Source organism: Hyaena hyaena, unplaced genomic scaffold (genome assembly GCF_003009895.1).
Source record: "Hyaena hyaena isolate Hyena2069 unplaced genomic scaffold, ASM300989v1 scaffold_29, whole genome shotgun sequence".
Classification (NCBI taxonomy): domain Eukaryota; kingdom Metazoa; phylum Chordata; class Mammalia; order Carnivora; family Hyaenidae; genus Hyaena; species Hyaena hyaena.
This window is the reverse complement of record NW_024080661.1, coordinates 1,099,517-1,125,428: the sequence shown is the minus strand read 5'-3', so window position 1 is coordinate 1,125,428 and position 25,912 is coordinate 1,099,517. Positions and strand designations below refer to the sequence as shown.

General features: G+C 38.6%; 1 protein-coding gene across 5 annotated transcripts in view; it reads right to left on the bottom strand.

Annotated features, from left to right (window-relative positions):
* The window catches only part of FBXL20 (F-box and leucine rich repeat protein 20), a 93,880-nt gene that overhangs the window by 30,108 nt on the left and 37,860 nt on the right, over positions 1-25,912 (bottom strand). For all 5 annotated transcript variants that reach the window (XM_039227819.1, XM_039227815.1, XM_039227816.1 and 2 more), the window contains exon 2: positions 8,974-9,035. In XM_039227819.1, the coding sequence (XP_039083750.1) occupies positions 8,974-9,035 (62 nt within the window). The remainder of the gene's footprint in view (positions 1-8,973; positions 9,036-25,912) is intronic.

Below are 25,912 nucleotides of genomic sequence, written 5' to 3'. Positions count from 1 at the left end.
TTAGATTTGGTAGATAAAGTCCCATAGTAAATTCATTCACAGATTTCATATGGTCACATCCTGTAGCACCTTTCTGATAGTTAAAAAAACAAAATAACATACGAAAATGCAAGCTTCTGACAGTCCAGTTGATCCAAGGTTGCTTTTGGCAAGTAACAGAAACTCTAACTGGCATGGGCTTAAACAGTAAGGGAGGTTATTTCAGACAAAAGGAAATACAAAGACCAGGCTGCCTGCATCTCAAGGTTAATTGATTTAGGGGATCTACAATGTCATCAGCAATTTTCTGTTGATTCTGCTAGGAACAGCATCAGCTTGGTCCGAAGAGCTCTTTTCTTTATAGTCACAGGATGGATGCCAGCAAATACTGGATCAACATGTGTCTTTGTTCATTCTGAGGGGAGAGATAGGTAGGCATTTATACTGCAATAAAGCCTCTTCTCAGATCTCATTAGCCTAAATTGGCTTAGGCCTTAACCAATCACTGTGACAAGTTTAGACTAATTAACTGGCCTGAAGTGGATGCTGGAAATTACAGTGCCCACCACAGACAGAATATAGCATACTTAAAGGAATCATGAATGTCTTCAGACACTCTTCTATAAATATCACTTCTCTTAGCTGAAGTTTTTATAAGATTAGGGTACTGCAAGGATTATATTTCTTATGAAGTCCTACAGTTGAAATATCCTTAGTTGTGGATTAATGATTGATCCCTATACTTCAAACCAGTGAACAACTACATCTGTCATCCTTTGATGGAAAATAACGGGCCTAACCATGACTTCACCCCAATAAAGCACCACCCTCCTTCTGCATTGTGTTTTATTTCCTCAAGACAAAATTATAAGTTATTTCCAGCATGTCAATAAATGGTTAATGAATTGCTCAAAATTCTATACCACAGAGCATAGCTAAGATGACTTTCGTTTGGAAAATGTTCATAGAAGGTGATACAGCCAGTTGCTTAACACGGTAAAAAAAATTGGCTTCATTAACATGTCTATAGAACTTTTGATTTAGAGAGATAGAACTTCCCTGGCCAACTTGGTCTAGTTAATAATTAAGCAGTTGTTACTTGTATACCTGAGGAACTCAATGATTTAGTGTGCTACATGGGATTTCCAGATATGAAGAGATTAGGTTTGCATAATTTCTGATCAGTATAATCTTGGTTAGGTAACTGTAAGTAGCTGGATAAAAGACCAGTTGTCTGATGTGTCCTCTCCAGATCTGTAACAGTAAGATCATTTCAAAAACACATGGGACACGGGGCGCCTGGGTGGCTTAGTCGGTTAAGCGTCCGACTTTCGCTTAGGTCATGATCTCGCGGATCGTGGGTTCGAGCCCCGCATCGGGCTCTGTGCTGACTGCCAGCTCAGAGCCTGGAGCCTGTTTCAGAGTCTGTGTCTCCCTCTCTCTCTGACCCTCCCCTGTTCACGCTATCTCTCTCTCTCCTAGAAATAAATAAAAAAAAAAAAAAAAAAAAAAAAACAAAAAAAACACATGGGACACTTCTTTTTCTATGCTTTACGGCCAGGGGTATGCATCTGGTTTAATTAAGAGCAGTTTTGCACTGAGATTCAAGTTAAAAAGGAGCCAAAAAGCACAGCCCTAATTTCAGATGCTGAAGATGACCTGATCCTGTGGAGGCTGTCTGCCAACTCTGACCCACTTACTAATATGGAACGTATGGTATGGTCTTTATGTGTACATTAATAACGAAATATGTATAGAGAGCTCTTATTATTTAATCTGTAACAGAATCTTGTCTAAAGAGTCAAATCTTTTGTCCATGATAGCTACAGGTAACATACATTGCTTTTAGTAGAATTCTCCACAAGATCGTGGATAATAACCAGAACATCGTAATTATACCTCAAGTCCTCTCACTTAAAACAGGGGCCTAGTAAACCTACACCTGTAGTTTGATAATAAAAGAAACTAGCATACAGCTCTAATGAACAGTTCCTGCAAACTGATGGTCTCTTGTAAGGAGGAATAAGAAGTCTGTAATTTTGAAAATGTGGTGTAGTTTCTGCCAGACAGTAGACAAATATCAGAACCCTAAATTCAAAGCAGGCCTTAACACATCATGCGGCCAAAGATCTTCATCTAGTCTCTTAAAAACATTTTTTTCAAGTTTATTTATTTATTGTGAGAGAGAGAGAGGGAGAGAGAGACGCAGCCAGGGATGGGCGGGGGGTTGGGGGGACAGAGGACATAAAGTGGGCTCTGTAAACACAGCAGAGAGCCTGTTGTGGGGTTTCAACCTTGAACTCATGAACCGTGAGATCATGACCTGGGCTGAAGGCAGATGCTTAACCCACTGAGCCACCCAGGAGCCCCTAAAATTTTTTTTTAACAAGGGGTGCCTGGGTGGCTCAGATGGTTGACTGACCGACTCTTGATATCACCTCAGGTCATGATCTTCTGGTCCGTGAATATAGAGTGCCACGTCGGGCTCTGAGCTGACAGCACGGAGCCTGCTTATGATTCTCTCTTCCTCTCTCTCAAAATAAATAATACATTTAAAACATTGAAATACAACACTTAGAAAAATACAAAGTGGTAAACAAATGGCCTCCTTACCCCTTCTCTTAGTATCTCCCCCTAAAAAACCCTATTCTTCCCTCCAAAGTAGCAGATATAACCACTTATATCTAGAAATATAATAGGTACAGTACTTAGCATGTCTTCATGTATGCGTATTTTTTATTTTTCAACTTGTTTTTGTTTCTGTCATTTAATAATTTGACATCTTGGGGCACCTAGGTGGCTCAGTTGTTTGAGCATCTGACTCTTGATTTTGGCTCAGGTCATGGTTTGGTTCATGGGTTCAAACCCCAGGTTGGGGTCTGATAGTGTGGAGCTTCCTTTGGATTCTCTAACTGCCCCTTACCCACTTGCACTCACGCGCGTGCTCTCTCTCAAGATAAATAAACTTAAAATATGATCAATGACATCTTTTTAGGTCAGTTCATGTAGTTCTACCTCATTCTTTTATTATTTTTAAATTTTAATGTTTGTTTACTTTTGAGAGAGAGACAGAGTGTAAATGGGGGACAGGCAGAGAGAGAGAGAGGGAGACACAGGATCTGAAGCAGGCTATAGTCTCCAGGCTCTGAGCTGTCAGCACAGAGCCTGACTCGGGGCTTGAACTCATAAGTGGTAAGATCATGTCCTAACCCCAAGTCGGAAGCTTAACCGACTGAGCCACCCAGGAGCCCCGTTAACCTCATTCTTTTAAAAGGCAGCTAAGTACAATAAATAGCCCAATGACTGACTGAATGTACCATAATTTATTTAAGCATTTTTATTTATATATATTAAAACTGCGTCTAACTTTTCATAATTTCAAATAACGTGGTCATGAACATTCTGTAATCCATTTTTACTCATATGTTTGCTTCTACAGGTTATAATATGTGTACTTCTTATTTTTTAGTTTTTTTAAATGTTTATTTAGTTTTGAGAGAGAGAGAGAAACAGAGTGTGAGCAGGGGAGGGGCAGAAAGAGAGGGAGACATAGAATCCGAAGCAGGCTGTAGGCTCTGAGCTGTCAGAACAGAGCCTGATGCAGGGCTCGAACTCACAAACTGTGAGATCATGACCTGAGGTGAAGTAGGCCGCTTAACTGACTGAGCCACCCAGGTGCCCCATGTGTACCTCTTATTTTAAAGTACACTATCAAATTACTCTCCAAAAAAGTTGTAACTACAAATATGCCCATTATATGACTGGAATTATCCAGTTATACCCTCTCCAGGACCACTCTGTGCTTTTTAAATAAGAATTATATTAAGAGGTGCTCTTCAAGAAGGTTTGGGATCTTTGTTATAAGACCCTGAAGCCAAAGGAAATTAGAAATAAATCCTTTTTACAGAACCATACTATAGGTAACCATATCCCCAAATCTGCTTTCAGTATTGATTTTAACAATCGGCCCCATGTTCCCTTCCAGGGATTTAGTATTAAGGATTTGGGCTTTATTTTTTTCCTTTCTTTTTTTGCACCATAATGAGTTTTATTTATAATTAGATCCTATCTTCTTCCACATGATGTCTCAATGTCATTTTGCCTCCCAGTATTCTTTATCAAGAATGAGGAAGGTGAGTAGACAGAGCATGAGCGGGAGGAGGGGCAGAGAGGGAGACACAGAATCCGCGACAGGCTTCAGGCTCTGAGCTGCCAGCACAGAGCCCGACACGGGGTGCTTGAACTTGTAAACTGTGAAATCATGACCTGAGCCAAAGTCGGAAGCCCAACCGACTGAGCCACCCAGTCGCCCCAAGTTTTTCAATAGTCTATTGATAAGAAATGGGGAAAGACTTTTATTGAAGCAAGCAAGAATATCCTTAGACAACAGCAGACCCTTCATTCCATCTCAGTTTTCCTATCTTTGATCTTAACCATTCTGGCTATCAGGGCAGCTGGCTGGCCCACTCTGTATAGCATGCAACTCTTGATCTCAGGGTTGTGAGTTCCAGCCCCACACTAGGGGTGGAGTCTACTTAAAAAAAAAAAAAAAAGAGAGAGAGAGCAACATAGTGATTTGTATACATTATGAAATGCTCACCACAGTAAGTGTTGTTATCATGTGTTACTTAACCATTCTGGTTATGGACTTGGGTATTTTAGAAGGAATTATTTAAAGGGTTATAGTGTGGAGAAAAGGACCACTGTCAACATGATCTTAGGTACTTACCTTGAAGATGACGAAAAGCAGGAAGGCGCTAAATATATGTAGTTTATTATTCTGGCTTATTATAGACATAACAATTTAATTTCCCCTTGATTTATGCTACAGATATATATTTATAACTCTACTGATTTTTTTCAAGTTATTTATTTTGAGAGGGGGGAGAGAGTGAGAGCAAGAGAGGGGCAGAGAGAAGGAAAGAGAATCCCAAGCAGGCTCTGCATTGTCAATGTGGAGTCAGACACAGAGCTCGAACCCTGAACCCATCATCAACCATGAGCTCATGACCTGAGCTGAAATCAAGAGCTAGATGCCCAAGTGACTGAGCCACCCAGGCTCCCTGGCATTTTTTGAATTTAAGTTAATGTTATGATATTTGGAAGAATAAATGTTCATTGTGAGCTCACCCAGCAATAAAAAAAAACACTGCTCTCGCTAAAACCCTGGCACCCTATCCCATCAATCCTTATGTTGGGTTTCTAAAGATAATTATCATCATTGTCAAGTATGTAGAATAAATAGAAGTCAAGGTTTACAAAATAATAGCAGATATTTGGACAGACTGCATATGGAGTGGAAGAAGGGATTTAAGCACTGATACATATCACATTCATCTTACTAAGGAGCCAAATCAGGACTTTAAGGACCAAGCTCTTATATTTGTCTTCTCTCTTTCTTTCTTTTAAATGTACTGTCATTTATGTCAAAATCCAGGTGAAAAGCTAACTCGTTTGGGATCTTGATATTCAGAACCCCAGTCAGTACATTTTAACAATGGAATTAGGATTGTTGAGACACATGCTTCAGAGTCTTCTAAGTCTGAATTTGGCCTCCAGCCATGTCTGTCTACAGTGCTTTCTTTTGTGGAGAAAAGGTTACTAAAGTCTAACTAGGATCATTAGCTGTAAAGCTTCTCACCTGTGTCCCCCTAGGTGTAATATTATATTTATACAAACTGCTCAGAGATTAGTGATGTGTTTGTAGAAACAGGATCCTTAGATTATGAAACTCCACATAAAGGTACTATATAGTAGATGACAGGAAAAAGCAGGGGCATTTTAGCAATTCAAGAATGTTTGTTGCATTAAACTTATTGTTTTAGGAACTGAGCCACAGAAGTTGGGGGTATCTATATTTATTTGGGAGTGGTTAGTAATCTGTATTGAAGAAGATGGGAAATTTATTCTATAAAGAACAGCCATCATGGAAGTTCCCTCAATGCAACAAGAAAGGTATCCACCCTTTCTCTCTATGGACAGATGTACGAAATGTGGTATATACAAACAGTGGAATATTATGCAACAGGGGAAAGGAGAATGAGGAGTTATTGTTTAAGGAGTACAGAGTTTCTGGGGGCACCTGGGTGGCTCAGTTGGTTAAGTGTCCGACTTCGGGTCAGGTCATGATCACACAGTTTATGAGTTCAAGCCCCATGTTGAGCTCTGTGCTGACAGCTCAGAGCCTGGAGGCTGCTTCATATTCTGTCTCTGTCTCTCTTAGCCCCTCCCCTGCTCCACACTGTCTCTGTTTCTCTCTCAAATATAAATAAAACGTTAAAAATTTTTTTAACAAAATAAAGAATGATTAAAACGGTAAATTTTATGTATATTTTACCCAAGTAAAACAGAGTTTTAAAAAACAAAATATAAAATGCGAATTACTTTTTGTCTGATGTAATTAACTCAGTTTATTCCAAGTTATGTGACAGATAGCCTCTAATCACTAAACAACAAAATTTTGTTTTCTTAACAAATTAGTGCTTCTTGACCTCCATTTTGTAACATACTAGTATCTCCATTTATCTCAAGGAATTTATATATTTTTTAAAGTAGGCTTTATGCCCAACATGGGGCTTGAACTCACAATTCCCAGATCATGAGTCCCATGCTCGACTGACTGAGCCTGCCAGGTGCCCTCCCCTGCTTGCATGCTCTCTCACTCTCAACGTAAATAAATAAACTTAAAAAAATTTTTTTTTACGTGCACAATTCAGTGGTTTTTAGTATGTCCACAGTGTTGTGCAGCCATGATCACTAATTTCAGAACACTTCATCATTCCCAAAAGAAACCCTATGCCCATTAGCAGTCACTCCCCATCAGCCCTCACCACAGCCCCTGGCAACTTCTATCTCCATGGTCCTATCTTGGATATTTCATATAAGTGGAATTATATAGTATGAGGCCTTTATGTCTGTCTTCCATGGAGAAAAAACTCCAATTAAAAAAATGTAAACCAAAAGAGGTTGCAGCCAATTACCAAAGAATTAATTTCCCTGAATCTTAGTGAGTTTTTAACTACTATAGTACAAAATAATGCCATTATTTAAAAAATTGAAGTATGTCTTAGTGTACTCGGTTCATAATAACAATAAAGAATATAATCCATTAGGGGCACCTGGGTGGATCAGTTGGTTAAGTGGCCAACTTCAGCTCAAGTCAGGATCTCACAGTTTGTGAGTTCAAGCCCTTGTCAGGCTCTATGCTGACAGCGTAGAGCCTGGAGCCTGCTTCTGATTCTGTGTCTCCTCTTTGTCTGCCCCTTTCCTGCTCACTCTCTGTCTCTCAAAACTGAATAAATGTTAAAAAAGAAGAAGAAGAAGAATAAGAAGAATATAACAATTAAAAATAAAATTAAAAAATTTCTCTTTAAGATGGTGCCATTAAATTTTTGCCAAAATCTGAGGGATACTCAAGATATCCAGGATGCATCTCCAATAGTTGTGGGTAGCCTAGGGTACACTGCTATTATTTCAGCTATACAGCATGTATGAATGCATTGCCTCCATGGAAAAATCCATTCCAAGTTCAATTCAGTTATTTTTTCTTAGTATCTCTATTGTATAAAGTATTACACAAAGATTTAGAAGAAGACAGTCCCTGCTTGCAAGGTACTTGCAATGTAGTGAAGGAGTCAGATGTGCAAATCCTTTGAAATGCCAGGAATACTCTTCTTTACCAGCAACAGGGCAAGATTTTCTACCATGAGCATGGGCTGGGCTGGTTATGGGCTACACTGTGGTAGCAGCTAAAAGCAAGAAGCAGATGTCCTGGTATAACTTGTTATCTTCTAACATTTGCAAAAGAGAATGTACCTTTCTTTCCAAATCATGATATTCTTTATAAGTGAACAAAGAATGGGATGACTAAGTACTGAAATAATGGGCACTGAAAACAACTCTCCTAGTTTTTTTCCCTAGGTCAGATGCATGTAAACTGGGAGCTTTGTGTTTTATGGTGTGGGTGATCCCAAATATAATTTCTTTTTTTTTTTTTAATTTTTTAAAAAATGTTTTATTTATTTCTGAGAGAGAGAGAGAGAGAGACAACGAGAGCTGGGGAGGGACAGAGGGAGAGGGAGACACATAATCTGAAGCAGGCTCCAGGCTCTGAGCTAGCTGTCAGCACAGAACCCGATGTGGGGCTCGAACCCCCAAACCGTGAGGTCATGACCTGAGCCGAAGTTGGACGCTTAACCGACTGAGCCACTCAGGTGCCCCCCAGATATAATTCTAAAGAATTAAAAATAAGGAGGGTAAAATTATAACTGTAATAGAGGAAAGAGTTTCAAATCACTTTTACCTTTTTATCTTTAAAAATCAAGGGCTATAACTCTTCTTTACAGTACCTCAATATATGTAATATTTTGTTGCAAATACAAGTTACTCCATGGTCATATTTGATATTAGGAATGGGAAGTGGGGACAAGAGATGGATTAGAATCACTTCAAACAAATCAGCACTGGGGTACCTGGGTGGCTCAGTTGGTTAAGCATCTGACTTTGGCTCAGGTCACCATCTCACAGTTGGTGGGTTCCAGCTCCGCATCAGACTCTGCGCTGACAACTCAGAGCCTGCAGCCTGCTTCAGAGTCTGTGTCTCCCTCACTCTCTGCCCCTCCCCCACTCATGCCCTATCTCTCTCTCTGTGTATCTCTCTCAAAAATAAACAAACATTTTAAAAAGATCAAAACTACAATAAAATAAAATGTATCATCTCTTTCACATTCTATCTAAGAAGAGGGCAAAAGAAAACAAGCAAACAAAATCAGATATAAGTTCAAATCAGAGAGGAAAGAATTGTAATTAAACATTTAAATTTTTGATTCATATCTAGAAAATACAGAGTTAATGCTGTTTAACAAATCAATAAATTTACAAATTCAGATAATCCAGATCCTATACATACATGAAAATTCTCAACAAGTCTAAAAATTTTTTAACAGACAAATATGATACACACACACACAACCAAACTAAAATCAGCAGACTTACCGTAATAGGAGTTCTTTGGGAAGTTTTTTATTGATTACAGCCTCATCACTATTTGAGAACATCTGCAAAAACAAAATCATTTAGTGTTACTTAACATTTTATTACGTTCAACTCAAAGTTTAGAGGCAATCCTCTAAAGAGAGGAGTGAATAAGTATAGTGGGTATTATAAGCAAAGTCATATTTTCAAAGCCTCTTTAGCCTGAAAAACATCTGAGACATTTAACTTTTCCCCTGGCTTTAGAAAAAATTAACTAATAGCAATCAGAGGGATGACATTACATGGTAGTATTGTTTTAAGTGTTTTTCATGTATTAATGTACTGAATCTTCACATTATCCATAATCTTCATTTTCTATGTAAGGAAACTGAATTGCAAAAGGTTTGCTTGCTTAAAATCACATCACTGCACAGTGACCATTTAAAAGTGTCATTAAGAAGGGCGCCTGGGTAGCTCAGTCGGTTGGACATCTGACTTCAGCTCAGGTCATTATCTCTCAGTCTGTGAGTTCAAACCCCATGTCAGGCTCTGTGCTGACAGCTCAGAGCCTGGAGCCTGCTTCAGATTCTGTTTCCCTCTCTCTCTGCCCCTCCCCCGTTCAGACTCTGTCTCTCTCAAAAATAAATAAGACAAGGTGATTCTCTAAATCTAAGTCACATTTACTTGTTTAAGCAAATGGCCAGAAACTGGGATAGGGAATATTCTCTTCTGAGTTTTATGGAACATGCAGAGAACGAGTAAGGCTTCACAACCATATGCAATATTGATGCACAAACTGATCATTTAACAAATTAATCAAATAATCCAAATGGATACTTTTTTTTATGTTTTATTTAATTTTGAGAGAGAGAAAGAGAGAGCAGAGGAGAGGCAGAGAGAGGGAGACAGAAGAGCCAGAGCACTGAGCCTGATGTAGAGCTCAAACTCACAAACCATGAGATCATGACCTGAACCGAAGTCAGATGCTCAACCAACTGAGCCATCCAGGCGCCTTCCACAACGGGCACTTTTAAACAGAGCTACCATTTCTTCTACAAAGGAGATCAAGACTGTAAGCTTATCCAGTAAGCCACATAAAAAAACAAATACCGATACTCAATAAAAAGCAGAGTAAAAACAGCAAACACACATCACTGAAGCTGAAAGAAATATGTACAGTCCCTGCTGTTAAGTATTACATAGATGCCTCTTGTCTTGAGGCAATGAACATTTACTGAACACTCTGTCAAATCAGGCACTTTTCAGGGCAATGAGATACAAAGAAAAGGAGATGTTATCTCTATTACTCAGGAGCTCTTGCTCTACAGTGAACACAGAAGTAAGTAAATACTTTATCATTAGAGATAAATGACAAGAGGTATGCAAGAGCAAGGGAAGAAATAACTAATTCTGCCCATAGCTGACATCTAAACTGACTCTTAAAGGAAGGCCAGAAATTAATTAACTAGGAAAAAAGGGGGAGATAAGATGTATGAAAGCATGAAGTCATACATGAAGGCCTTAGCATTTCATGATTCAAAGTAGAAAAAGTAATGGAAGGGAAATAAAGAGTAGGGTAAAGTAGTGGACAGAATCTCAGACATTCAGAGAAATTACAATAAGTATTTTCTGGTAACTCTAACAACCTATCTTCCAGTTAAATGGAAAGCTCTGTGAGGGCAAGGACCATGGCTTTCATGTTTGCTCATGCTATTTCCCGGACTGAGCACAGAGCCTGATACATGGTAGGAACTTAATAAATCTAATGAATGAACTGTTACGTGGATAGTGGAGTTTGGTCATGAAGGAAACTTGTACGTCAAGCTAGAAATCTGAAACAATCTGGCAGAGAAGAAAAACTTTAGGAAATTAAACTTTGGATTGGTGGCAAGGACTTAAACTAACAGTATATTGAAATTATAGTTCAAGTAAAAGATGATGAAGGTCTCTGTGAGATTACAAGGCTGGTGGAAATTTAAAAAAAAGAAACTGGAAAAAAGGATTTTTGAAGAAGCAAAAGGACTTGGTGGTGGAAAGTTGGACTATCTATCAAGTTTCAGTGTAACAGACAATGTTATAATAAAAGTAATGCTATTAACTGACAATAACATGTTTTAGGAAATTATCTGACATCAAACAATAATCTACTTCCCCATAATTTCTACCCATTAATGGCAGCTATTAAAAATTCATACCCTCCTCCTAGAATGCAATGTTTGAAAATGAAGCCATCATATTTCCTCCTAAACAACTTTTTTTTTTTAATGTTTTATTTATTTCTAGGAGAGAGAGAGAGAGACAGCGTGAGCAGGGGAGGGTCAGAGAGAGAAGGAGTCACAGACCGAAACAGGCTCCAGGCTCCGAGCTGGCAGTCAGCACAGGGCCCGACGTGGGGCTCCAACCCACGAACCGCGAGATCATGACCTAAGCGAAAGTCGGACGCTTAACCGACTAAGCCACCCAGGTGCCCCACCTCCTAAACAACTTTAAGTTCTTCTAAAATGCTATGATATGGCTTCTAAAATGCTATGTCATTATGATCAGTCCTCTCTGGGTACTCTTAGAGAAAAGAATGCATGAAGGAGTTATAATGCATTTATTTTTTAAATTTTTTTTAATGTTTTATTTATTTCTAGGAGAGAGAGAGACAGCGCGAGCAGGGGAGGGTCAGAGAGAGAGGGAGACACAGAATCCGAGGCAGGCTCCAAGCTCTGAGCTGGCAGTCAGCACAGAGCCCGACACGGGGCTCAAACCCACGAACCATGAGATCATGACCTAAGCGAAAGTCGGACGCTTAACCGACTAAGCCACCCAGGCGCCCCTATAATGCATTTAAAAAGTGGAATGAATAATCAAGGGTTGATGACATAAATAAAAATGTCTTGCAAAGAAAACTAAAATATAAGAAATGGAGACCTGGAAGCCTTTTCAGAGTTAGCACACAAAATAGATCTTAAACTTGAGATCTTTGGAAAAAAAAAGTTTTTAAGTACAAAATAGACTCACTAAACACCCAATCTACTAGACTTTGCCCAACTCAAATCCACAAGAAGATAATTATTTATATATTAAAAGTGCTAAACTTCTTTTTAATTTCTGAGAGAGAGAGAGAGAGCGTGAGTAGGGGAGGGTCAGAGAGAAAGGGAGATACAGAATCTGAAGCAGGCTCCAGGATCCGAGTTGTCAGCACAGAGCCGGACATATGGGGCTCGAACCCACGAACCGTGAGATCATGACCTGAGCTGAAGTCGAATGCTTAACCGACTGAGCCACCCAGGAGCCCCCAAAATGCTAACCTCTTTATACTATATACTCAAAGTGTTTATTAAATGATACATATCTCACCTAGTAAGGCATTTTGCTCTCTTGAATATACACAATAATTAAATTGATTTTTAAAAACCCCATAAACCTGCCATATGTTGTTCACAGGATTTCTAGAACTCTAGATATAAAAAGGAACAAAAATCACACCCAGAAACTAATTTCTTTCCTGAAGTAACTGAATGGTGTGGTCTCTGTGGGAGCATGAAGGTAAGCAAGGGGAGAAAAGAACAGACAGGGTCCTGGGAGGATTTGGGAAACCAGGTTATAGGAAATCTGTCCAGATTTCCATATCTCTCCTTTTCCTTCTGTACATATATATTCTACCCCAAGCTTACAAGAAAGGATAAGATCAGTGGTTCAAATCTGTGGTCATCTGACCAGTAGCATCAGCATCAACTAGGACTTTGTTAGAAAGGCAAATTCTTACACTGTACCCCAGACCTATAATATCAGAAATGGGATGAGGAGGAGGTGGAGAGAAACAAGGGCGAGCTGTATTTTTTATTACAATTTTTTTTAAGTTTGTTTATTTTTAGACAGACAGACAGACAGACAGAGAAAGAGGGAGGATCCCAAGCAGGCTCCAGGCTCTGAGCTGTCAACACAAACTCACAAACCATGAGATCATGACCTGAGCATAAACCAAGAGTTCTAGAGGTTTAACTGACTGAGCCAGTCAGGCACCCCAGGGCAATTCATATTTTAAAAGCCCTTCAGGTGACACCAATGCTCTCTAAAGTATGAGAACCAATGGACCAGATGAAGCAGCTTACTGATCTCAGGATTTAAAAAATCATAATTCTATAAGATCTATATAACATAATCAGAATATTTTAATATTTGCAGTGACATAGCAGGAGCTTAGAAAACAATCCAAGAGGTAGACACGATAATTTTAGATGTTTTCTAGGAAACCCAAATGTCTTTTCCTCCAGTTCATGGCATTGCTGGTAAAATGTTTCACAGAAGTGACAGAATCTATGTTTTAGATATTTTACTATTAGCTGAATCTAACCTTTAGGTTTCTCATGTAAAATATAAAGGTTTTCAAAACAAATTAGATCCAGGGTATAAGGAATTACAACAAATTTATGTAGATATAATTGTTGTAGGGGAAGTGACTGTACAAGTATTTGACACTCCTGGGTAACCTGGTTTTAACATGGGAATAGATCATTATGCATTTTTAACATAGGAATAGATCATTATGGATTTTTCTAAGCTATCCACAATTACAAGGATGTGGTCATGGGGAAAATATGAAAACAACTAGATTGTTCTCCATTAATTGCCTTAAGGCAGGACATCATCCCCTGAACAGACACTGCAAAAACATTTATCTAGATATAGGACATTCTTAAATATTCAGGTTTAAAAAAATCTAAGTGGCGTGGTTTGTCATACACTGTCATTTATTGTTGCTTTGTATACAACTATAATTATTTTTCTATAAATTATATAGCTGAGAAATACAATGGCAGATAGGTTTAGCAAAGGGAATAGTAAAGAAACTACTTGCTTAACAGTGACCCCTGCTGATTATATCAGAGTATGGTTACTAACTCCAAAAAAGAAAATCTTTTTAGATTTCTAAAGATCTGACTCAGCTTTACAGAAGAAATACAAAATTTAATGACTATTTTGGTAAAGAATATTAGTTATCCATTCTTCTCTTATAGAGTAACAGAATTCCCAATTTTTAGCTAGTATATGGCTATATGGAAAGAAGATTTTAGCTAGATAAAGCCAGGCTACTAAATTCTGGCCAATAGGTAGAAGAAAAAGTGAGGTGTGCAATTTCAAGTGTCCTTAAAAGAGAGAAAGTATGCCCCTTCTCACTCTTTCCTTAATTCTCCTGCTTGGAATCTGGTTATGACGACTGAACTCCATCTTGTATCACGAAGTTGAAGGCCACAGTTTAAAGGACAAGCAGAAAACGAGAAAAAGCCTGTAAATGACTGCAGAGACACCATGCGTCTGGACTTTATATGACAGAAAAATAAACTTCTATCATATTTAGGCCACTTTTAATTTGGGTCTCTGATACATACAGCTAAACTTACTTATTTTAGATTTTAATTTTTTAAATTACATTTATTTATTTTTGAGAGACAGAGAGACAGAGTATGAGCGGCGGAGGGGCAGAGAGAGGAGGAGACCTAGAATCCAAAGCAGGCTCCAGGCTCTGAGCTATCAGTACAGAATCAGATGCAGGGCTTGAATTCACCAAGAGATCATGACCTGAGCCTAAGCTGGACGTTTAACTGACTGAGCCACCCAGGCACCCCTACTTATTTTAGATTTTTAAAAGACGTCTTTTGGGGTGCCTGGGTGGTTCAGTTAAAGTGTCCAGCTCTCGATCTCAGCTCAGGTTTTGATCTCAGGGTTATGAGTTCAAGCCCCATGATGGGCTCTGTGCTGCACATGAAGCCTACTAAATACAAACAAACAAATGGCATCTCTTTGTTCTGCAAAATGAAGAGTCCTGGAGACCTAGGACACAAACACTGTGAGGGTACTGTACACTTAAAAATGAGTAAGATGGCAAATTTTAAGCAATATGTATTTTTCCAATTAAAAAAATTAAGGTTTTTTTAAATCTAAAATTTTAACATTTCTGAATTTAGTTAGGACAGTTAAAAATGATTTCAATTTTTTAAATTAATGTTTATTTATTTTTGAGAGACAGAGCATGAGCAGGGGAAGGGCAGAGAGAGAAAGAGACACAGAATCTGAAGCAGACTCCTGGCTCTGAACTGTCAGCACAAAGGCCAATGGGGGCTCAAACCCACGAGCCATGAGATCATGACCTGAGCTGAAGTTGTACACTCAACTGACTGAGACACCCAAGCACCACTTTTTTTTTTTTTTTTTTTTTTTTTATTTCTAGGAGAGAGAGAGACAGCGCGAGCAGGGGAGGGTCAGAGAGAGAGGGAGACACAGACTCCGAAACAGGCTCCAGGCTCTGAGCTGGCTGTCAGCACAGAGCCCGACGTGGGGCTCGAACCCACGAACCGCGAGATCATGACCTAAGCGAAATTCGGACGATCAACCGACTAAGCCACCCAGGCGCCCCATCACTAATTTTTAATTTACTATTAAATCTAAAGCATCTTTTGTGCTTTATAAAATAATGATACATTTTATAATTCAAAGCAAGTTTTAACTATATATAGTAATGTATAACCAATGGAGGAAAACAGAAATAAAAGAGAACTTAAGGACCATGTGCTTCTCCTCAAGCAGACTCTGTGCTTCTGTCTATACTATTTTCTCTAAAGCACCTGTGCAACCAAATTTGCCCATTCTATCAGCAGAAATGGACTGACGTCCACTGGACATGCATAAGCCATGAAGCCTTTCCCAATCTCCCTAACAGAATGTAACTGTTTCTTTCCCTACGAAGCCACAAAGCACTCCAAAGTTCAGAATACCAGTTCTGAGCTAGTGTAGAACTCCTTATATCAGACTATAAGATCTAAGAGGAAAGAGGCCTTTCCTCTATACAGGGGCCACTGTATAGTCAGCAACCAACACACAGTGCCTAGAAATAGGTGAGCCAGTGGATGCTATTTATACTGTAGGGATCTGGTAATACTCCCGACTATAAATTCCCGGCAGGTTTCCATGACTCTATCACTTTGTATCTCTACAGTAGAGTGCCTTGCCCCAAATTTTTAAAATAAAAATAATAAATTGAATGTGACCCTAAATTTGGTGATTAAGACACATATAACATCAGCACAGTAACAGACTGATAATTATTAAAAAAAAAAAAAAAAAAAAAAAAGACTTAAGAACTGAAATATCTGGGGGAAAAATATCTGAAGAAACAAAATGTCTGGAGACTCCACTTATGGCCCATTTATTTCAAGGAATATGAGCTACATTAAATTTCTTGTTAAGGGGCACCTGGGTGGCTCAGTCAGTTGGGTGTCCGACTTCGGCTCAGGTCATGATCTCATGGTTCAGGGGTTTGAGCCTCGTGTCGGGCTCTGCGCTGACAGCTAGCTCAGAGCCTGGAGTCTGTTTCGGATTCTGTGTCTCCCTCTCTCTCGGACTCTCCCTTGCTCACATCGTCTCTCTCTCTCTCTCTCTCTCTCAGAAATAAATTTTTAAAAAATTTCTTGTTAAAAAAAAGTTGTTAATTACTAAGTTTTTATCATCATGCAATTTATATGCATATAGTATTTATTAACAGCTTTAAATAATTCATATCATAAAATTCACTGGTTTTAAGTGTACATTCAATAATTTTTAGTAAATCTGTAAAGCTGTGTAACCATCACATTTTCCATGGATTACCATCATCCCCCAAAATATCCCTCATGCTTGTCTGCAATCCACCCAACTGCTGATATCCAACCTCAAGCAACCACTAATTGGCTGTCTCTATAGATTTTCCTTTTCTGGGCATTCAAAAACAATGGGAACATAAAACATGTCATCTTTTGCATCTGGCTTCTTTTATTCTGCACCTAATTTCTGAAGCTAATCCATGTTGCAGCATGCACCAATAGTTCATTCCTTCTATCCTGTTGAATACTACTTCAGTTTGTGAATTCCACATTTTGTTTATCCATTCTCAACTCACAAACACTGAGATTGTTACAATTTTTTTTTTAAAAAGTTTATTTTGAGAGAGAGTGCAAGTGGGGAAGGGACAGAGGAGTTGGGGGGGAGGGAGGGAGAGGGAGAGGGAGTGGGAGAGAGAGGGAGGGAGAGAGGGAGAGAATGAATCCCAAGCAGGCTCTGCACTAGCAGTACAGAGCTCCATGTGGGGCTCGAACTCACAAACCAGGAGATCATGACCCAAGCTGAAGTGGGACACTTAACCAACTGAGCCATCACACAGGTACCCCTGCTACAATTTTTTTTTAACTCGCATGAATAATGTTTCTTTCTTTCTTTCTTTCTTTCTTTTTTTAATTTCTGACAGACAGAGTCAGCATGAGCAGGGGAGGGTCAGAGAGAGAGGGAGACACAGAATCTGAAACAGGCTCCAGGCTCTGAGCTAGCTGTCAGCACAGTGCCCGACGCAGGGATCAAACCAACTAACCGTGAGATCATGACCTGAGCCAAAGTGAGACGCTTAACCGACTGAGCCCTCCAGGCGGCCCTCATGAATGTTCCTATGATTATTCTAAGTCTTTGGGTTTAAATATGTTTTAATTTCTTATATATAGGATCTAAGATGGAGAACTGCTGGGCTGTAGTGTATGTTGTTTATTAAAAATTTTTTTTTAACTTTATTTATTTTTGAGAGACAGAGCATGGGTGGGGGAGAAGCAGAAAGAGGAGACACAGAATCTGAAACAGGCTCCAGGCTGAGCTGTCAGCACAGAGCCCCATGCAGGGCTCGAACCCACGAACTGTGAGATCATGACCTGAGCCAAAGTCAGATGCTTAACCAACTGAGTCACCCAGTGCCCCAAGTTTATTTTAAACTTTTAAATTTTTTTAGATTTTTTTTTTTTTTTTTTTTTTTGAGAGAGAGCATGTAAGTAGGGGAGAGCTGGAGGGGAAGAAACGGAAAGAGAGAGGGAGTAAGAGGGGAAGAGAGAGAGAAAGAGAGAATGAGAATCCCAAGTAGGCTCCATGCTCAATGTGGAACCTGATGCAGGGCTCGATCCCAGGACCCTGGGATCATATCCTGAGTCAAAATCAAGAGCTGAATGGTCAATTGACTAAGCCATTAAGGGGCCCCTTAAGATTTTTTCCCCTTCTCTCACTCACACTCTTTCTCAAAATTAAACTAAAAAAATTTTTTAAAGTAATCTCTACACCCAACATGGGGCTCAAACTCACAACCCCGAGATCAACAGTCACATGCTCACCAACTGAGCCAGCCAAGTGCCTCGGTTTATTTTAAACTTTTAAAGAAATGGTGATGGGCACTGAGGGGGCACTTGCTGGGATGAGCTCAGGTTCTCCAAGAGCTACAGTCAGCATCTCAGTATCAAGCTGCTACCTTGAACTGTGTCTTTGAGCCTCTGTACTTTATCTTGATTTATTTTGTGCATCCATTAGCAAGATGTATCCTAAGAATCAGAAAAGCTGAAGAGATGTTATTTTTTTGGGGGGTCTAGAACACTCAACAAATTTCCCATATAGATTAATGATAACTGCTTCTTTACTTTGCACCATTTCAGCATACAAAAGATTTCACAGGAACGCTCTACTTTCAGATGGCAGAGGAAAACTGTATACGACTAACCAAACTGACTAACCAAAGGTCATAATTATTATCTGCTATGTTTTATTCTAGAAGTTGTATAGTTTTAGTTTTTACATTCAAATGTATGATCCACTTTGAGTTATTTCTGGTATATGGTTGGAGGTGCAGTTGTATATCTTTTATCATGCAGATATCCAATTGTTTCAACACTATTTGTTTAAAACACTATTCTTCTCCCACTAAATTGCCTTTATTGAAAATCAACTAGGGGGGCACCTGGGTGGCTCAGTCGGTTGGGTGGCCGACTTTGGCTCAGGTCGTGATCTCACAGTTCGTGGGTTTGAGCCCCGCATTGGGCTGTGTTGACTGCCAGCTCAGAGCCTGGAGCCTGTTTCAGATTCTGTGTCTCCCTCTCTCTCTGACCCTCCCGTGCTCATGCTGTATCTCCCTCTCTCTCTCTCAGAAATAAAGAAAATGTTTAAAAAGAAAAAAAGAAAAAGAAAATCAACTGGGGCCCCTGGGTGGCTCAGTCAGTTGGGCAGCCGACTTCGGCTCAGGTCATGATCTCACGGTTCGGGTTCAAGCCCTGCATCGGGCTCTGTGCTGACAGCTAGCTCAGAGCCTGGAGCCTGCTTCTGATTCTGTGCCTCCCTCTCTGACCCTTCCTCTCTCTCTGACCCTTCCCTTCTCATGCTGTCTCTAAGAAATAAATAAAACGTTAAAAAAAAAATAATCAACTGACCACAAATGTAAACACTTATTTTTAGATTCTCAATACAGTTACATTAAAATTCTCAATACTGTTACATTAATCTATAGGTCTATCTTTATGCCAATAACTCACTGCCTTGAATACCATAGCTTTATATTATTTTGAAATCAGAAACTATAACTCCTCTTATTGTGTTCTTCATTTTGCATTTCCATAAAAATTTTAGAACCTGCTTGCCAATTTCTGCAAAAAAGCCTGCTGAGATTTTGATAGAGACTACACTGATTCTATGGATCAATTTGGAGAAAACTGCCATCTTAAATATACTGAGTCTTCTAAACCATGAACTTGGAAAGTCTGGTTGGTTTCTTATGCTTTTGTTTTCAGGTCTTCTTTAATTTTTCTTGGCAATATTTTATAATTTTCAATGTTAGGGCACCTGGCTGGCTCAGTTGGTAGAGCATGGAATCTTGATGTCAGGGTCAGGAATTCAAGCCCCACTCTGGGCTTGAAGTCTACTTAATTATAATTTTCAGTGTATTAAGTCATTTATTATATTTATTGCCAAGTATTGTATGCTTCTTGACGCTACTGTGAATCAAACTGTACTCTTAATTTCATTCTAAGATTGTTTAAGGCTAGTATGTAGTATATCTTCTATTCATATAAGTTCAACCTATCTGAGGCTTTGAATCTAAAGTGTGCCTCTTCTGCACAGCATAAAGTTGAATCTTGTGTTTGTTTTTTTAAAATCCAGTCTGACAATCTATGCCTTTTAAGTATGTAACTCATTCACATTTAATGTAATTATCTGATTTAGTTTGGTGTGTCTCTCATTTTGCTATTTGTTTTCTATATGTCTGTGTCTTTTGTTCTTCTGTTCCTCTTTTATGATTTTCTTTTACGCAGGTATTTTCTAGAGTATCATTGTTATTTTTTTGTTATTGAAAAAAAGTATCTTATCACAATTTTAGATTGTTACTAATTTAATTCTAGTAAAATATAGAAACTTTGCTCCAACAGAAATCCATTTCTCCCTCCTGCTTTTCGCTATTATCACATGTTACATATTTATCTTAAAATCCCAATAACTCAGTTTTATAATTATTGTGTTACACAACTGTCTTTTAATTCCGTTGAATATAAGAGAAAAACTATTTATAGCCTTCTATATTTATTCCTGTAATTAACTTTTACAGTACTTTTCCTTCAAGTTACCATCTGGAATCATATCCTTTCAGTTTGAAGGACTTCCTTTAGTATTTCATGTAAAGCAGTATTTCATGTCTGTTAACAACAAATTCTCTGTGTTCGCTATTCTGGGAATGTCTTTATTTTGTCTGTATTTTTCAATAATAGCTCTGCTGGATAAGGAATTCACTTAAATTATTTCTGAAAGAAAATTCACATAGAATACACAATTCAATGGCATTGAGTGTTTACAATGTTGTGCAACTACCACATCTCTCTAATTTCAAAGTTTTCATTCCTCGAGGACACCCAGTTCTCATTAAGTAATCACTCCCAAGACTTACCACCCCATATTCTCCCACTCCCAGGGCCTAACCAACCACTACTCTCCTATCACTATAGATTTCCCTATTCTAGATATTTCACATAAATGGCATCATTCAATATGTGACCTTTGATATCCGGCTTATTTCATTTTTATAACATTTTTGAGGTCTATCTATATAGAACTATATCACAGTGATCCAATCATTTTATGGCCGAACAATATTCCATCTTATGGGTATACCAAATGTTGCTTATTCATTCATCTGTCAATGGACAGTTAGATTGTTTCAACCTTTTGGCCTTGCGAATACTGCTGCTGTGAACATTATTTGTGCACAAGTACTTTTATGAATATTTGCTTTCAATTCTTTTGGTATCTAGGAGTGGAATTTCTGGGTAGTATGGTATGTCTAGCTTGTAAATGAACTGTCAACCTGTTTTTCACAGTAACTGCAGCAATTTACATTGCCACCAACAAGGTAAAAAGTTTTAAATTTCTCCACATCAGGGGCACCTGGATGGCTAGGCAGTGAAAACAATTAACTTTTTTTTTTTTAATGTTTTATTTATTTCTGAGAGAGAGAGAGAGAAAGAGAGAGAGAGAGAGAGAGAGAGAGAGAGAGAGAGAACGTGAGCAGGGGAGGGTCAGAGAGAGTACACAGAATCTTAAACAGGCTCCAGGCTCTGAGCTAGCTGTCATCACAGAGCCCGTGGCTCGAACCCACAAACTGTGAGATCATGACCTGAGCTAAAGTTGGACACTTAACAGACTGAGCCACTCTGGCGCCCCAGAACATGCAATTCTTGATCTCGAGGCATTGAGTTTGAGTCAGTTGGGCAGAGTTTACTTAAAAAAACAAACAAACCAAATTTCTCCACATCATAGCCAATAGTTCTTATTTTCCTTTCTTTTTTTTTCTATTTTTAATTGTACCCATCCTAGTGAATACGTGCTATTTCATTATGGTTTTGATTTGCCTTTCCCTAATGACTAATGATGTTGAGCATATGTGTTTGTTGGCCTGTTGTATATCTCTTTGAGGAAACGTCTATTCAAGTCCTTTGCCCTATATAAAATTGGGTTGTTTTAACTGATTTATAAGTTTTTTTTTTAATATTCAGGATATAAGACGCTTATATTATTGACAAGTAATTTCTCCCACTCTTTAGGTTGTTTTTTCATTTTCTTGATGTGTGAATATAGAATTCTTAAGTAACAATTTTTACTTTCTACAATTTAACGGTCTTCCAAGTGCTTTCTGGCTTCTATTGTTTCTGGTGAAAAGTCAGCTGTCAATTATATTGCACATCATGAATTCTTTTTGTCTTGCTTTCCATATTTTTTCTTTGTATTGGGATTTAAACAATTCAGTAAAAATGTACCCAGGTATAGATGGCTTTGTGTTAATCCTACTCACTCATATGTTTGTATGTGTAGATATACGTTTTTCATCAAACTTAGGAAATTTCAGCTATTATTTCTTCGAATATTTTTTTCTCTTTCTACCACCTCCATCTGAGACTTTACTGTATGTATTGTTGTTACAGCTGATGTCCCACAGATTTCTGAGTTCTGCTCAAATTGTTTCATTCTTTTCTTCAAATTTGATAATTTCTATTGCTCTGTCTTCAAGTTCATGGATTCTCTATGTATGGATTCTGAGTTCCTCCTCTAGTAACTTTTTCAGTTGTTCTGCTTTTCAACTTCAGAATTTCCATTTGGTTCTTTTTTTTTATAATTTCTATTTATTGACATTCTCTATTTAAACCACTGTCATCATATTCCTCTTAACTTATTTAAACCTGATTTTCTTTCGTCATTAAACATGTTTATATCAGCTGCTTTCAAAGTGGTAATTCATCTCTTTTAGCTGCATATGATAAAGGATGGTGAGAAATACACCAAAGAGAGAATTGTAGAGCTTGTTAAAAAAAAAAAAAATAGAAGAAACATAGAGGATCTAGAACTTACTACACTGGAAAATAAAACTATTCTTCATCTTCTGTCTCTCAAGCCCTAAAAGTCTCAAAATGAGAACTACCCACAGGATAATAACAGGATAATATTAGATCAAAGATGTGGCTGTAAGTACCTTTTAAAAACCTCAGAAAATCTTACTTCATTATAGAATTTTTTTAATTCTTTTATTTGAGAGAGACTGAGAGTGCAACTGGGGTAAGGGCAGAGAGAGAGGGAGACAGAGTCCCAAGCACTCTCTGTGCTGCCAGTGCAGAACCCAGTGCAGGTCTCCAACTCCTAGAACCAGGAGATCACGACCTGAGCTGAAACCAAGAGTCAGACGCTTAACTGAGCCAACCAGAAACCCCAAACCTCAGAAAAATTTAAAGCTATGCCTACTTGACTCTCTCAACTAGACAAAAAGTCCTCTAAGAAGCTTAAGGGAATTATGCTACAACAGTCTGACACAACCAAAGTAGAGAGAGGCCTGTCTTAAAATGAACTAAAATGCTGTAGTTTGGGAGGACACAGTATAACACAAATCGGATTCATAAAAATCCCAGAGATTTTAAAGAAAGATGTACCAGCTAGATTAAAAGGGACAAAGACTATTCAAAATGAAAAAAGGCCTATGGGATCCCAATTTTCTATAGGCAAGAAGTATGCTGAGAAAGCTATTCAGCTTCATAAGATATTTCTTATGTAGAAGGAGAGACTTCTTAGAAAGCATCATTAAGAGTCCAGAACGTGGTACCAAGAATCACAGAGAACAATGGATTAGGGACCCACTCCCATGAAGTTCCTTAGTCAGTCACATTTCCTGCTCCTGGAGTAGATGACCCTGACAACATGTGCCCAGCTAGATTTCAGAACCGATATAAACCAACAACTGTTATGTGCCATGTGCTAGGTGTTATGTCCCCCTTTTAAGGAGAATGTCTATTGCCATTATTCTATTCCTGTGACAACAGTGTATATTGTGTATATGGGGCAGATAAATTGTCTTTTTAGTTCATAGATCTCTGGATCAAGAAGAACTGCACATGAGCGCTGGGAGGGGATATTCTGCATGTGATAAGAATGTGAAGCACTGGAGGGGCACCCTGGGTGGCTCAGTAGGCTGAGCGTCCATCCACCTTCCTTCGGCTCAGGTCATGATCTCACGGTTTGTGAGTTCAAGCCCCACATCAGGCTCACTGCTGTCAGCCTGTCAGTGCAGAGCCTGCTTCAGATCCTCTGTCCCCATCTCTCTGCCACTCCCCTGCTTGTACTCTCCCAAAAATAAAGATTAAAAAAAAAAAAAAAAAGAATGTGAAGCATTGGAGCCAGAGGGAGACCATTGTAGAAACTCTTAATAACAGCTTTCAATAAATCTTATTTCCTTGTGGCAATGCCTCTTTGCAATGGGATTTTACTGCACCTCCGTTCACAAGGTGGAGTCTGTTTCCCCACTCTCTATATCTGAGTTGACATGGTGACTTGATCTAACCAAAACAATGTGATGGAAGTAACACTGTTTACTTCCAAGGCTAAGCCTTAAAAACCACTGAAGCTTTACCTTCTTGAAACACTCATGCCACCATGTAAGAAAAAGCCCAGACCAATTTTCTGAATGATGAGAGGCCATGTGGAAAAGAGTACCAGCTGACAGTGACACCCAGGTGTCAGACTGTTAAGTGAAGCTGTCTTAGACGATGCAAGCCCCAGTCAAGTCACTAGATAAATGCAGCTTCATGAGTGACTTTTCCAGCGACCAATGTAAAGTCCTGCCTGACATAATTAATTGTTTTAAGACACTAAGTTTTAGAGTGGTTGTTAACAGCAAAAACTATAAAAAAAAAAAACAACTCACAAAAAAAACAGGTACTATGTTTAAAGCTTAGGCTCATGAGCATTTATTTGAGTAAAACTTGAAACACACAAGGGTAGTCCAACATGGGTCAAATATATTGGTGGGAGGAAAATTTCAGTAAAAGATTAAGAATGAAATTTCAGGGGGCACCTGGGTGGATCAGTTAAGTGACCAACTCTTGATCTTGGCTCAGGTCATGATCTCACCACTTGTGAGACTGAGCCCCACATCGGGCTCTACAATGACATGTAGAACCTGCTTGGAATTCTCTCTCTCCCCCCTCTCTCTGCCTGTTCCATGCACACACGTGCTCGGTCTCTCTCAAAATTAATACACAAACTTGAAAAAAATAAAAAATAAGGGTCCTTCATGTTTAAAAAAAAAAAGAATATTTTAGGATGCCTGGCTGGCTCAGTCAGTAGAGCATGTGACTCCTGATCTCAGGGTCATGAGTTTGAGCCCTATGTTGGGTGTGGAGATTACTTAAAAATAAATTAATTAAAAGAAAATAAAGAACTCTTCCTCTCCTTAAAAAAAATTAATTTTCATGGGTGCCTGGGTGGCTCAGCCTGTTAAGTGTCTGACTTCAGCTCAGGTCATGATCCTGCGATTGGTGACTTTGAACCCTGTGTCAGGCTCAGACCCTGAATCCTGCTTCTGATTCTGTGCCTCCCTCTCTCTCTGCCCCTCCTCCACTCATGCTCTGTCTCATTCTCTCAAAAATAAACAGATTTTTAAAAAAAATTTAAAAATAGGGGTGCGTAGGTGGGGTCAGTCAGTTGGGCGACCGACTTTGGCTCAGGCTATGATCTCATGGTTTGTGAGTTTGAGCCCTGCGTTGGGCTCTGTGCTAATAGTTTAGACGCTGGAGCCTACTTCAGATTCTGTATCTTCCTCTCTCTCTGCCCCTCTCCTGCTTGTACTTTCTCTCTCTTTCTCAAAAATAAACATTAAAAAAAATAATAAACTTTAAAAATTGTCTTAAGTAAATAAAATAATTTTTATAAAGAAACCAAGAGTTAAAACTACATAAGCTTTTTACTATTTTTTTCCTATAAGTAATTTTTACTGATTATGACATTCCTTCATTCAACTAACACCAGATGTTTTTCCGATTGGCTGATTTTCTTGCCAGAATCTAAGAGGAAAAACATTTTTGAATGGCTAAATAAACCTAAAACAAAGTAAGTTTGTAATTTCTCTGCCTAACATCTTGTTCTTGGTAGACATTTAATTGCACTTTAAAAGAAAACTACTGCCAGTACATTACCATTTCATGAGTAAATTTATCATAAGAAAAATTCCTAGATTAAAAATACCACAGAAGGGATACACTTAGAAAACAGACACATTACTTAATAGGTCAAACTTTCTGCTTTGGACACCTTCTAACATCTGACTCAACATTCTAAG